The sequence below is a fragment of the Brachyhypopomus gauderio genome, chromosome 5 (assembly GCF_052324685.1).
Source record: "Brachyhypopomus gauderio isolate BG-103 chromosome 5, BGAUD_0.2, whole genome shotgun sequence".
NCBI classification, from domain to species: domain Eukaryota; kingdom Metazoa; phylum Chordata; class Actinopteri; order Gymnotiformes; family Hypopomidae; genus Brachyhypopomus; species Brachyhypopomus gauderio.
The window spans coordinates 33,592,741-33,607,381 of record NC_135215.1 but is presented as its reverse complement, the minus strand read 5'-3'; the positions used below and the strand labels follow the sequence as shown (position 1 = coordinate 33,607,381).

Sequence of the window (14,641 nt, the reverse complement as noted above, 5' to 3'; positions counted from 1 at the left end):
ACTGAAAATAAAACCTATGCATTTAGGATCTGGGCTGGAGGGGGGCGGGGGGGGGGCGAAGTCGCTCAGCATTTAGAACAAAAATCTGTGTTTGGTTCTGTTGGCATCATCATCTTCCTGTATTTGCATGTCACCTCTTTTGGCCAAAGCTACTCTGTGACAGCCAGTTTCCATGTTTCAGCAGTAAACATAAACTGATAACTCCACTCAGACATGCAAGAGTCATAGCTGAAAGCGGCTGTCTACGCAAGCACTTGTGGTTTTTCGGAAATTTCAGTTTTCACAAATCAACTAGCAAAAACACACACACGCACGCACACAGAATCTGTGAACCGAGGGTATTTTTGTGTCTATCAAACAGGCACTTCTACTATTACAATTGATTTCCATAAGCCAGAACTGCTCAGTCAATTTTCACAAACAATTTGAATATACTGCTGTTATTCAAATGAAAGCTTAACTGTAACAGCAAAAGAACATGATGGCCTGTAGATGACTTCTGGGTGCTCTACACAGTGTCATTGAGGCTTTAGACACAAATGATGGGCAATTGTTGGACCGATGTCAACTGAGACCTTGAAAAAGGCATTACACCTTTGTACAGGTTTGATAGATATGACAAGTGTGTGTGTGTGTGTGTGTGTGTGTGTGTGTTTCTGTTTACCATCTGTCTCTACACAACCCCATATGCACTCAAAAAAAAGAAAAAACAAGCAGATGGGTGGGTTTGAGAGCACGTGCATCAAGTTGAAAAGAGAAAATGACACACATGCAAGATGTGAAGGGTATGGGGTCAGGACTGTGCGCGTGTGTGTGTGTGTGTGTGTGTGTGTGTGTGTGTGTACGCATGTGACAGAAAAGAAGATAGACAGACCGTAGGAGTAAAGGAGGAGGAGGAGGGAGCACTAAAAGTGTGCCCAAGTTCATTTCCAGTCTTTTCAAGCAGTCGTCACATGCATCCTGAAAACCGGCTAATGGGGGACCCATCAAAAGCCTAACACTCGCTGTCGGCAATCTGAGGGCCTGCATATGTGGAGTGAGGACTTCACTGGGCGAGGACCACAAAAGACCAAGGCTTTCGAGACACATCTCCTGATGCCTGACCGGCCCACGGCACCTCCCTGGGCCAGGCATTAGTGATTGCTTTTATTAACGCTGCCATGTTTGGCATACTGACGACTTGGACGCTTGTATGGACAGAGAAAAGCCCCATCCATGCCCAGGAGCGCTGTGTGCCTCTGTCACCCCCCCCCAAACATCTCGCCACCACTGACGGCAGCTTGTTAGACACGCAGAAGTGCAATTCTCCAATGACTCTCACACACTTCTCTCCTGGGCAAGAACGGTGTCCCGCCCGCCATGGTCCCCTGCACTCCAATTCTGATGTAGGTCATATTACATTCATTATTGCCAAAGCATCACTTCCTTAATGTCATTTGGAGCAAATGGGGGACAGAGATGAGGGGGGGGCGAGTTAAAAGAAAAAGGAGAATGAAAGGAAGGACACAAAAGGGAGATATAGATTAAACGTGGTAATAAAGAGGAGGAGAGCTTCCCATTGATCTGGAAGAACATGAGCCTGACAGATTCAGTTCGACGGGAGAAGTATATTGATCTGTGTCAACTTTAACTTACAGCTATTATCTGTGGACAGGGGGTGGGAGTAGGGTAGGAGGGGGGGGCCGTCCTCTTTAATCTGAGCTGAAGGACCAGTGGCTGTTGGTCTGCTAAGGCGAGGGATGCTGTTGCCCATTCCCGTCATCATGGCAGTAGTCACATCCATGTGACATGGCCCACCAAGCTGGACATGAGCTTTATGACAGATATTAACACAGTGCTAGGCCAGCGTTCACAAGTACACCTCTGGCAGTCATTTCGGTGAAGGCAGCAGGTGTTTGAGAGACAGATGTGGGCAGACAGTTCCCCACACTCCCCCTCTCTCCCTTCCCTACACACGCACGCAAACTCTGGAATGTAATCCAAACGTCTGTTGGAAGGGAAGAGCTCATCTGGACAATGAGAAAAGAGTGAGGTCTGCAGTGGTCATCTTGGAAAATAAGTCAACAGGACAGCACACGCTCTGCCTTACAGTCTTCCCACATTTACATGTGCCCATAGGTCAAACTAGCATCCATGTGAATTAATCTTAAACTTCAGCATCTAAGAAAACTTAATGGCACTCAATTTAAAAGCTTTTAATTGGCAATATGATTTTTATATCTGGAACTTCAACAATTACTTTGTAATTAGTTTCATAATTTGTGATCTATGGATCAAGACCTTGGCCTCACTTAAGTTAATAAGGTCATGATTACTTTCATCTTTCACCTTTTTTTGAAGGACAAACATGACTAAGCAACACTCATGACTGAGCACCCATACTTCACCCAATTTTCTTCAAGGTTTTATCTATTGAGCACCTCTAATAGGTTTATAGTTTTTCAGATATTCCTTTTCTCTCCAAAAATTCCCTTTTATAGGATGAGATCTGTACTAGACGTTTTCAATATAGCCACATGCAAACTGTAGCTTTTATTTCAAAAGGCTTGGACTTACATAAAGAAATAGCAAAAACGACTGAAAATGCTGCATGAGGTTCAGCGTAATGGGAGAAACAAGGAAGAGGGCCTTGAGAATTTTAGAAAAGAACTGTTTATTCATCCGAGCTTTTACCGCAAGCATGGCAGAATGTAGTGGTATTTGCTTGCTCTCGCATATCTGAAGTGTCTGCATGTCTTAGACACAAAGTGCCTCCTCCTGTTCTAACAACTGTCCTGAATTATTCCCACCAGCAACGGGTGCAGAGGAGAATTTCCTGTTGCAACATTTCATGGATCACAACATGAAAGGTGCATGCAACGAAAGTGAAATTGGTTTAGTTTAAAGTAAACAGAGAAACTAATTAAAAAAATCATTAAACATGAGCTAAAAAACTAAATTCTGACTAGCAATAGGTGAAAGAACTCACCCTTGAGTATGCTTTATTCACAAATAAACTTAAAAAAATATAAAAAGGTTCTCTACTGTACTTATCCAGGCTGTGGAGCAAAGTGAGCAAATTGCAGCATTTGAGTTTGTGTAAGGGGCATTTCATTCACTCAGAGACACTGTTTGGGTCATTTAAGACCCCCACTGACATTTGTTTAGAACGTGTCTGAGAGCTGCAGCCCACTGGATCGATGGGCTGCGAACCACCCCACCACCCACTGAAATATCCTGAGAGAAAAAGCTCTATTCTAACTGCCAGAAGGGCTTTTAGTCCAGAATGAAACAGGAACAAGAAAAAAAGGGAAAAGGAGAGCAAGAGTGAGAAGCTTGTATTATCAGATACGTATAACATAGCATGGACAGATGAGGGCATGTCACCTACTGAGTGAGGATGCAGGGTTGTTCTTCTGGAGATTCCCTTCCCTGCCGCCGTGTTGCTGGTTCTGAACAGGTGGCACGGGCTTGTAGGACTGGCCTGTGGCACGGTACATGGCCTGGACCCAAAGCACTCGGTCCTGTTCATCATTCGAGGCAAACACCACCAGATCGCCTTCTTTAACTGCACTGAAGAAGGCTCTGCCTCCCTGAAGACCTGTGAAAGGCATTCACACTCAGACAGCGAACACAAAACACGACTAAATGATATATGCATACTGTTTAATACAAGCATGAATGGCTTTCTGCACTTTGAGTTTCTGTTTAGTCACACTCAAAAAAATTACAGTTCTGATTCTACTTAGATTATGGAAATGTATATAAGACTATAGACTCAATCAGACTGGGGCACCGCTCTGCACTTGAAGGACAAGCCTTTCTAAGGACACTTAATTATTTATGAACGCATATACTTCAGCTCCCGTTCTCCGCATTTTGCATGTTGAGGACCTCTAATAGGTCTATATTTTTCAAATATTCTATTCTCAAAAATTCCCTTTCAGCAAGATGAAATCTCCACTACTTTTCACACTGCACATCTACTTTCAAACTCGTGCGTCTTTCATTTCCGAAGCGGGGGGTAAAAATGTCTGTGGGGAGAGCAGTGTGAATGAGTGAGTGAAAATATTTGACCCTGATTATTCAGCTTGCACTTGACTATCAACTCGAGTTAATTGTGAACACCACAATAAGGTAACAGTGTACCGCACACTCAAAATTAAGTTGTGAAATTATGTATTTTCTTTTATCGAGTAAAGCATAACAGACTGCATTTCTAACTGGCAGACCAAGGTGGAGAACTCAACATATCTGTGCTGAGCACATGAGGTAACACGTTAACAGGAGTGTATAACCTTCACTCTAAGAGGAAAACTGCAGTGCTAGATCAGTTTCGCTACAGTAAATACTAAGAGCTAATGAAATATTTTCATGTTGATTAAATCTGTATTCTTGTATATCTGAACTCTTAAGAGTTTGTTTTGAATCTAGCAACAGGGAATACTGCTTACAGAAATGCAGCACGATCAAGAACACAAATTATATTTTGGTACAGTCCTCCAGAAAAGACTATTACATTTATACTAGTCTGTGATGTTTGACAAGCTTTGACCTAATTCATCTGTACCAGCACTACAACATGGCTAATGGCTGGACGTGGTGAGATTAGTCTTCAGATCAGTACTGGGGAGTTCAGAGAGGAGTGGGGCATCAGCCCTGTGGAACCTACCAGGCTGTTGTTCAGAGTAGTCTACAGTATAACCATCCAGCTGCATGAGCTCATGGGGCTCCGACTTCTTCTCTCTATAACTGCACATGGCAAATGTGTACTGACTAACCTGAAATGAACAACATTATTCATTGGTACCATAACTACCATGCAAATATAGTTAATAAAAAACAAAAGAAAATCTGAAAAATTTGTTAAAAGAGGCAACTGCTATGTCTTATTGTGTGGAGGAACCAGTATGGCATTTGTTTGGTTAAAATGCAGTTCAGTAGAAGAATCTCAGCTGTGTCATTGTATTTTACCTGAACAAGGACAAAATATCGTCTCTTCCATCGTTTCCAAACTCTCTGACCTAATGCATACAGGTACCTTAAAAAAAACAATTATCAAAATTTCAGATTTGTTGTGCACACACACGCACACAACCTGTATTTACATTTGCGTACAATGTCATTTAGATGTTGCGTACAATGTAATTTAGATGTTTTTTTTAAATAAGTGCTGTGGTCTTAATGAAATTTGTAATTTTTGTTCAAATGCAACATTTGAACAAATGTAGCCATTTTTAAATAAACCTATATTGTATACATTTCTAACAGTGTTTAAAACTACAAATGAAAGATGCCATGTCAAACAACTGTGCTATTCCTTTCCACTCAAAGAAATGCATAGAAAAAAAATCTAGATTGCTTAATTTAATCTAAGTTTTTTTCAAATAAAGATAAGGCTAAAAGTAAGCTATTTGTGCAGAATAAAAAAAAAATGGTGAAGACATTTTTAAAAGGACAGAGGATGTACTTGGGAGGGAAAGGGGAGCCTCTTGACATGGTTGAAGGAGAAAATAATGTCCAATGGAACTGGGCCAGGCTGCAGAAGTTGGGTTAACATGTGGCAGAAGCTACCATGCACTTGTGAAAATGATTTTCCGTTCACTCTCCAACACCTTTCATATACCCATGCTCCCATTTAGATGACATCAATATCCAGCAATTGATGGCTAGGACGACCTTCGTTTGCACAGGCCGTCTGCAGGCACTTTCCTGTCCTTTACGCTGTGGTTCAGTCACTGAGCAGATGAGAGTGTTAAGGGCACAGGAATGGTTTTATTGTTTTCCTTCCTTTTTTTAGAGCACATGGCAAGGATTAAATGGAAATTTAGAATTTAAACTTTAAAGGTTTAGTTACTGTATATAAAAAATACGGTCAATAAAATTTTCTATAGTCATTTTCAAGACAGTAAGAGAAATTGTGTGTCTTCATATATTGAAATAAACTGAAATGATGGCTTAAGAATAAACCTATGCGCACAGAAACTGAAAAAAATCTGAGTGTCAGAGAGGAAATCGAATGCTTATGAAAATTTAAACTGTGAGAACATGAGAACATGCTGCTTTCGGTTTCACAACAAAAAGTCACATCAAGTAACTGCTTTTTTGAGTAGCTAATGCATTTGTATCCAGTATCTACAGTACCTGTTTTCAAGCCTTGGGAATCAGTCATGAAATAGGTTATTTCTATTATTTCTAATGTAGCAAGATTCTCAAATATGTTGGTGAAAGCGCATCAGAATTCAAGAGCAAGAAGTCAGAGTGTGTTGTGTTGACCGACATGGTGGTAGTGCCCTCGTGTGGTTATTTACTTGCACTACAACTCATTTATTTTCAGGTAACAAGTAGTATTCAAGGAAAACACATTATAAAGTGTATTGTGTTCTATATGGCATATTTATTCAGCCTATGAACCCAGATATAGATCAAATGATTAACTCTTTGCTGAATTTATGCTGACCAAATAGAGCCAATAGAACAAAAACATAAGACAGAAAGCCTTAGACATTATATCTAAACACACACAGATAGTGGGGAAGGTCTACATGCAAGTGAGTCATTAATGAAGCTCGGTAAAAATCAAAACTCTCTGTGAATGATGACCGAAACTAATCAATGTTGGAAACAAAAGTTGGCGTGACCGCAACCAAAAACGGAATTGAAAGATATCGGTGAGATATCTGAGGGAGCTCTAACCAATCACCTTTTCTCTTCATTGACCGCCATAAGTATTTTTTCTATTTATGAAAAGGAAAATGATAAAAGGGGGAAAAAAGAAAAAGAAAGTTAATATTAGAGGCGAGAGGGCAAGAAAAAAAGCAGAGAAAGAGAGGGAGAGAGAGAGGACCAGGCAGACAGACAAAAGCAAAGAGATGCTGAAGCTGGCGAGTCTCCCGTTCTGAGGCGTGAAGGGGTCATGCTGCCAAACGCAATAGGTCTCCATTCTTCACTCTCTCCACTGCTAAACAGATGGCTGCTTTTAATGGGGAGCATTCAACCTGAAAATCCCCTTACAATCCTTCTCTTTCTTTCCCTTTATGTAAGACCAGTCCTAGGTGTGTGTGTGCATGCGTGTTTGTGTGTGCGATGGTCGGTCTTTAGTCTGTGCAGACACAGTTGAGCTGAAACTGGCAGAGTCTGGTTCTAACCTGGCAAATCTGAGTTGTTACAGTAGAAACAAGAGGGGCGAATAACCACTGATGCCGACCTAAAGGCTCACAACATGTTCTTCAAAGACTTGAAATGACATCAGCAGCAATCAGACTATGTCTGAGCTATAGCTTCAGAGAAAATAACATCCGCGCTGAGTCAAGTGGCTTGCAGAGGCTTTCGTACAAACCACACAACATTACCCAGCCTTTTCATGGGCTTTATAATAGCATGCCATGGGTTCAGACAAACAGGGAACAGGGCAGTGCCTGACAGTGGTTTCCATACATCCAAGATCTGTGAAAATTAATCTGGTTGCCTAGGAAATCACATTATAACCCCTTAAATGTCAGCAGTAACATTTCCAGCACCAGAGAGCTCACAGTCAAACAAGCTAATAATATATCATAATGACTGAAATGTCACTGGACAACATTACTACACTACAGTTATCTGGCTTTTTAATAAAATGCAAGAAGCTGAACCAAATATCACCACTTTCGTGCATCATTGTGTGGCCTTATCTTGAGGCAGAAATCGTGCGCAGAGATTATCTGGTGATAAATAAGAATCTCTGCAAGGACAGGTCCAGAACTTCTTTAAATCTATTTAAAAGGTGTCACACAACAAAAAGGTAATACGAGACTGAATAGGTTCCTGCCAATTAGCCTCTCGGGGAGCAGCTCTGTAGGCGGGGCCTGCTGGGCCTCCTGTGTAATTAGTGGGCCTGTGACAGAGGGCCGACCTGCTGACCCAGGCCTACAGACAGCAGGACACACAGGAGCTGGACCAGCCTCTTTAGTCAATGGCATTGCTCTGTGGGATCTATGGGAACAGCACACATGCTGCAGAACTGCTCATTAGCCCAAATCAATGTAGAGCTGGTGCTAATCACGGCTTTACTGAATGGACCTGTGAAAATGGTGCAAGTTCCACAGGATCCTTTAGGAGAAAGATGACAACAGAGAATTTCATGAACATTTTGAGCAGCCGTTCGGTATTTTTTCCTCCCCAACATTCAGTGAAAGTCGTGGTCCTCTAGATGGCACCATCGTCCTTTTTTACCATCACAAAAACATTCTTCCAAATAGCTAGATTGAATTCGCTCTCTGCAAATGAACAAGCAACTTCTCATGAAACATTAAGTAGCATCTTTTACCTACATCATGGTGTTCTTTAAAAGCACTGAAGAAAACAACAACACATTAAAAGGCTATGGCTGTGCTAATCAAAGTAGATCTCTGCTGCTCCCTTGTGAAAATTAATATAATTTTTTCTTAAACTGACTAACATTATTTTGTCATTTTTTCTTAAAATGACTAACATTATTTTGACTTTGCATGCAGAAATGTATTGAGGTGGAGGCCCAGCCTTTGAAACATGGGTTGTCATATGGGAGCTGGACACAGAAGCTTAGTAAACAGTGTAAAGGCTAAACCCACCCGCTGTGTTTCATGTTTGGGGGCTTGTCCATGCGCACTGCCAGTTTGATCTTCAGGTCCGTGTCCTGGCTGTTCTTGGGGATCACCATCTTGTGAAGTTCTGCAGCTTTTGGCCCATTTGTGGTAGGATTCAGCACCACCTGTTTGGAGGACAACACTGGTTAAACCAAGAAATGCACAGCGCCAGAAAGCAAACCAAAAAGCACAGGGATGGTTGGATGCATACATGGATATAGATAAAGGTATGGATGGACAAAATATGGGATTAAGAAAGAGGAAGAGAGAGTCGTGCAAGATGAGAGAATGGATGTAGGCGGAGCAGATGCTTGGCGGGGGTCTCTAATGGGAGGACACACACACACACACACACACACACCACACACACCACACACACACACTCCCCATTTCTGGTTCTGGAGACTCTAGTACCAGAAAATTTAATGGGCAGTTTGAAGCATGATAATTAGCTAAGGTTACAGCACAACTGTTCACTGCAGCTGCAACTTGGCACAGCTACATTTGACTGGTATGAATGGATATTGATTAGATGAATGGATATTGATTAGATGATGAATGGTTACTGGTGGGTGAGCTTTACCCTGCCCAGCTCTTTGTCCTCCAGGGCCAGTACACCTGTGCTCTCAGTAAAAAGTTTCACTTTGACCACAGGCAGGGGATGGGTGGTGGTGAAGTCTCCTTGTGTGCCCCACCTGCACAAGAACACAATGCAATACGTTTCAGGGATGGCTACAGTGACCCGCATCGAAACTATCTGTACCTGAGCACTGATGGTGGACTTCAGATCATTGTTGGCAATATCATCTTCAGTCAAGTGTGGACAGAAGGTGTCAAACCTAAATCCTGAAATAATTTCATCTGTTACATGCAGGTATAAATGGTCAAATAAGGTAATCAGCCAGCCCATTAAACTTAACATAAACACTCAAAACCAACCCCCCCCCCCCCCCCCCCCCCCCCCCACCTTAGTGCTTGAGGAGGTTTCTGTGTATTTGCACATCCCAAAAGTAGCAGTCACGCTGCTCGCGTTGTGTGTGTGCGTCACCTCGCACTGTAGAAACCCATTCAGAAAGCCGTCAGTGAGTAAACAGTAGCAGGCAGCCTGGCTGGGCAGTCAGCAGGGGAACATGAAACACCCACTTTAAATGACCTCACACTAGGGCTGACTGGATGCACAAGTAATACACAGCTGCCATTTGTGAGCTCCCCAACCACCACCATCAAAGCAAGCAAAAACATTGGCATTAGCTTTGAACAACAATTCTTGCGTTCAGTTAGACTAAACCAGTGCTCTTTTATATGGGCTTTGATGGATCCAGGGGCGTTAAGGGTGGGCTTTGATTTGATGCCATCACTGAATGATTTTTCCATTTCAGGTTTAATAAAACTGACTATTCACACTTTAAAATTGAGAAGGCCCTTAGATCTCCTTCTCACCGAGCAAAAAGCAGAGGACAGATGACCGGGCATTCTACCGATTCTAGTCATCTTCTGATCATCTCTATAAAACTAAGCAACTGGTTATGGAATTGTCATCTAGTGACACCTTTCTGATATAATTTTTAAAGGCAGTATTATGTTTAATTTATGCCAATAAAAATTTTATGCTAAGCCATCACTCCACTTTACGCTTTCCATTCTCACGGTTACGATCAAACCATTGGAGCTCCAGTCCTGAATAGAAAAAACAAACACCTAGAGATGCCCCTGCTGGGTTACAGATGCACACTGGAGCATTATTCAAGACAGCTACAAATAAACCTACAGAAAGGACACACTGAGTTGGTGAAAACAGTTCAAACAAGAACGCAAAGTCTAAGCACACCCTCTTGCAATGGTCTCCTGATGCAAGAGCAAAGCTGAAAAGAAAACAAAGTGTTTAGTTCCAGATTATGTGGAGAGGTATAAAACAGCAATTGTGCCTTAGCCTCAGGATCAGAGACGTGATCATCCCTTTGCTAACAGAGCAAGAGCTTCCTGCTGCGAGTGCAAGCACGCACACACACCTCACATCTCTGACAAAACAATTAATCAGTTTCTGCGATATCTAAAAAGTGAGGCTCTGCCCCTCAACATATAACACATCAGTCTCTATTGCCTACAGCAAATCACTTCTAATCTTAAGCTGGTGTGAGACTGTTACATGCATAACTAGTCACATCTTTATGGGAGTGAAAACCGGCTTCCTTTAAAAAAACAAAAAAAAACAAAACAAATAAAACCTGCAAGATAGGAACGGCCAAAACCGAAAAACACCAAGAAAAAAAAGTAAAAACCTGTTTACTGCAAATACATTTGAAGAAAATGCTGTGAATTATGTTGAAATGTGCAAGTGCGAATGTCCTAATCTCGCACACCCAGTCCAATTTAGATGTAATGAAATGCTGCTTTAGTCACTCAAATATCCGCTTTCATGAGTCACAAACCTTTGAATCCCCCCCCCCCCCCCTAACAATGACAGCTACACAAGTTAAAATGAATGTTAGGGAACTCATCTTTGGCAGTGCACAAGTTCACTACATCTACAGATAAATACATTCCACTTTTATTTTACATTCCGATCAGTGAAATCATTATCTTTGACTGGATGCAACTTAAAGTTGAATAAAGATGCAGCTCTGAACATTAAATGTATACATACAATACACAGACAAAAATTAATTTGATGATAATTAAAAAGATGCCGTGCCAAATCGTGACTGAATGCCTAACAGATCATCCATTGAATAAATTAGAGAGGACATTTTGGCATCCAAGATTGAGGAAGGGTAAAGATCATTAGCTATAGTGTTGGACCTCAGTAGCACAAATCCTGACACCTCATCAGCACCATGCAACAGACACACAGTATAACGGACCCCTCTTGAGCAAATTAAGAGACATTTCAATTTCAAGCACACTTGGTGGAGGGGGAGGGACGCAGGTCTGTTGAAAGCTGATTGAAGGAGGAAAAAAAAGTGGAGGCAAAACCCAAAGCAAAGGTTCACCTCTCTAAACTCCATCCCATCTTTCTACTAAAGCTTAAAATGCCTTTAATCAACAGATGATTAATTACTTTTAGCCCTTAGTATGATAAATAGGGTGAATCCAGGTGGTAAATGACAGTGTGCTAAATAATCAATCCATTCTGTGCATCAGATGATGTGCACAAAGATTGCCTTTCCTTAGCTGAAGATCAGCAGCACAGCTTATCTGGGCTTGATGAATTTTGCCTGTTATTTGGCACAACTATTGGAGCCAAGTGTAGTTCCTTAAAACCAATGAGAATATGGAAATAAAGTTTATGGCTTCAACACAAAAGATAACTTAAATAATGCACTAAAAAACATTCAATTACATATTAGCTGGAAAATGTACTGTACAGTACATATGGGAACATTTATTGAGCAAAAAAAACATGGAATAGGGCACAAATGACATCAGGGCAGCAGCACAATGGCAGGAAAGGAGGGTATGAACTTGGCCCGTTTCTGCTCAGGTTGATGGGGGCATGTGTCATTAAGGGGGCATCTGCACTCTACACAGGATGTATTCTTTACATAGAAATACTGTGAAGATTCCACTGCACCAACTCTTAACCACACACCTAAATATCTGTTGAATGAGTGCACACCAACATATAACAGACAACATGAGGCCTTTCAAACTAGGCCTTCAGGGTCTGAAGGTCTTCCTTTTTGGCTACATAATACAGTGGCTACAGTTTTATTGAATCAGCAGATAAGGCAGTAAGTAGACTATATAGCCAGTAGAATATATAGTAGAATATAGCCAGCAAACTACTTATGAGGACAAAATACCAGCATTTAATCAATTAGTGCTTTGAGATTCATGTCTGAGGCAGTGTATTTTGAACTAGAGGTTACATTAATTAGTTTACTTTGGCATTATCCTCACCAAGGAACATGACAGTTCTCCATCTAGGTGCAAGTACTTTAATACGTTATGTGCAGAGGATGTTCTCATAACATTTGAATTAAAATGATTAGTACCAAACTGCTAAGCTGTACGAGTACCTCAAAAGATAGCCATAGCTAGCTATGAAACTGCTATCCTTGTTAGCATTGTAAAGTGATTATTTTGTGCATCTGCACAGAAGGGTTATTAATTGTCTGGTGCATTCAGGACTCATTCTTGATCTAGACTTTCTGGTAACAGGTATGAATCTTGATTTTTCCAACTCTATTTATTCCTCTAGTCCAGGGGTGCCCATTACGTCGATTTAGGAATTGTGGGTCGATCGCATGACATTAAAAAGTAGTGGATGAATGACAGGCTATCGTCCATCTGCACTGGCGGTTGTATATTGATTGACATACATGGTAGCCAATCTGACGTCTAGGGTTTGACACACGCAACCCCCCCCCCCCCCCCCAGTCAACAATCGACACACGCCGCAAAAAAATAAATAGGTCGATCTTTCTGACTTGGTCATCTTATAAGTAGCTCGCAAGCTGAAATATTGTGGGCACCCCTGCTCTAGTCCATCTTTTTCAGGTCTTGATCCTATTAGTCTATATTTTGCTCTTGATCAGTTTCCACTGTTGAAAACATCTACTTGGTTATGAATGCTGAAGCAACCTGTAGTTACTGTTTTTTCAGTACAAGACCTTTTAGAGTGGCCCACAGCATGTATTGATGCTTAAGGTGACAGTAAAGTGATCAGACATCAAATCGACAAAATTCCTGTCTGTAAGAAGGCCTATGCGGTTGCCATCAACACAGTCTTACGAGTCCTTCAAATGGTTTCCATTTCCTCCGTTATGAACCATCTACTTCACCTTTGGGTGCTTACATAGTCATTTACCCTAAAAAGGTCAGCAAGACATGTTTATGCACAAGTCTTGATGCAACACATCTGGATGGCTTTGCCATGACAAATTCAAGAAATTGTCAAAGCTTTGGATGGAATCTCTGTCTTCAGTACCTTAGACCTCAAAGTCACTGGCAGGTTAGTATGGATGAAGACGTCCACAAAACCGCCTTTGTGACAAAGAAGCACAAATACAAGTTTTCCACCAGTTTGTAGAGATTAATGAATGATGTGCTCAAGGACCTTCTTGGCAAGTGATTTCTACATTTTAATATCGTTTCATATTATAAGAATGTCCAACAGCACTTTCAACATATATAGCAGTTACTAGAAAACCTGAAAAATTATTTTGGAAAAAAATAAATAAATGTATTTATATTAGGGGTGGGACGTGATTAAAAAAAATTAATCAAATTAATCGGAAGCTTTGTAATTAATTATTTGAAATAAATCGCATTTTAATCGCATTTCAGTATTTAACATGATAAATATTAATTTAAGTTTGAATGATGAATGAATCAATGAACATAATCATAAACTTCAACATCTTGTTTATTTTTCCACCAGTCTACTACACAGACCAATAGATGAGTGCAGAAAACAGTTCAGAACACTGGAAATTCTGACCAAAAATGTTTAATTTTGGGAGTTTTGCTCAGAATATTGGAAGAATTGAAGTAAATCATAAGATGTTTTTTAATACCGTTTTAGATGGTATATTTTTTCTTTAATTTCCCAGGCCTCTGCCACAGGCATCTCCATGGTGCCTAGAAGTGGTCTTCTGCATGGTCAAAGCAAATGACTGGATCTTCATCTATAGATTCATCATCTATAATATGAGCTGTCACACCAAGATCATTCTTGTTGCTAACAGAGGTCCAGTGATCCCCAGTCAGAGCCACATTTGTGGCGCTCTTCACAATAACCTGTTTTACTTCCCTTTCCTCATCATACAGCTGCTGGATTTTCTTCGACATTGTCTTTCTGGACGGTAGTTAGTATCAGTTGACGCAATGTGCAGCGCTTCTTGTAAGCCTTTATCTTCGACCACAGAGAGCGAACACCACAAATATGACGCGTCATGTATAAACGCGTGCGGAGTCGCGCGCTACGGTCACTCGCAAAAGTTTAATCCAGTCTTAATGGTCCAATGAAGGTAATTTAAAAACCAGGACATTTCCTCACTTAAAAAAAAACCGGGACGCCAGGGACAGGATGTGAAATACGTACATGTCCCGGG

General features: G+C 41.1%; 1 protein-coding gene across 6 annotated transcripts in view; it reads right to left on the bottom strand.

Annotated features, from left to right (window-relative positions):
• cadps2 (Ca++-dependent secretion activator 2) overlaps positions 1-14,641 on the bottom strand; it is a 118,040-nt gene that overhangs the window by 39,454 nt on the left and 63,945 nt on the right. For all 6 annotated transcript variants that reach the window (XM_077007307.1, XM_077007306.1, XM_077007310.1 and 3 more), the window contains exons 7-11: positions 9,169-9,280; positions 8,571-8,710; positions 4,954-5,020; positions 4,652-4,760; positions 3,371-3,580 (exon numbers count right to left, since the gene is read on the bottom strand). In XM_077007307.1, the coding sequence (XP_076863422.1) occupies positions 3,371-3,580; positions 4,652-4,760; positions 4,954-5,020; positions 8,571-8,710; positions 9,169-9,280 (638 nt within the window). The remainder of the gene's footprint in view (positions 1-3,370; positions 3,581-4,651; positions 4,761-4,953; positions 5,021-8,570; positions 8,711-9,168; positions 9,281-14,641) is intronic.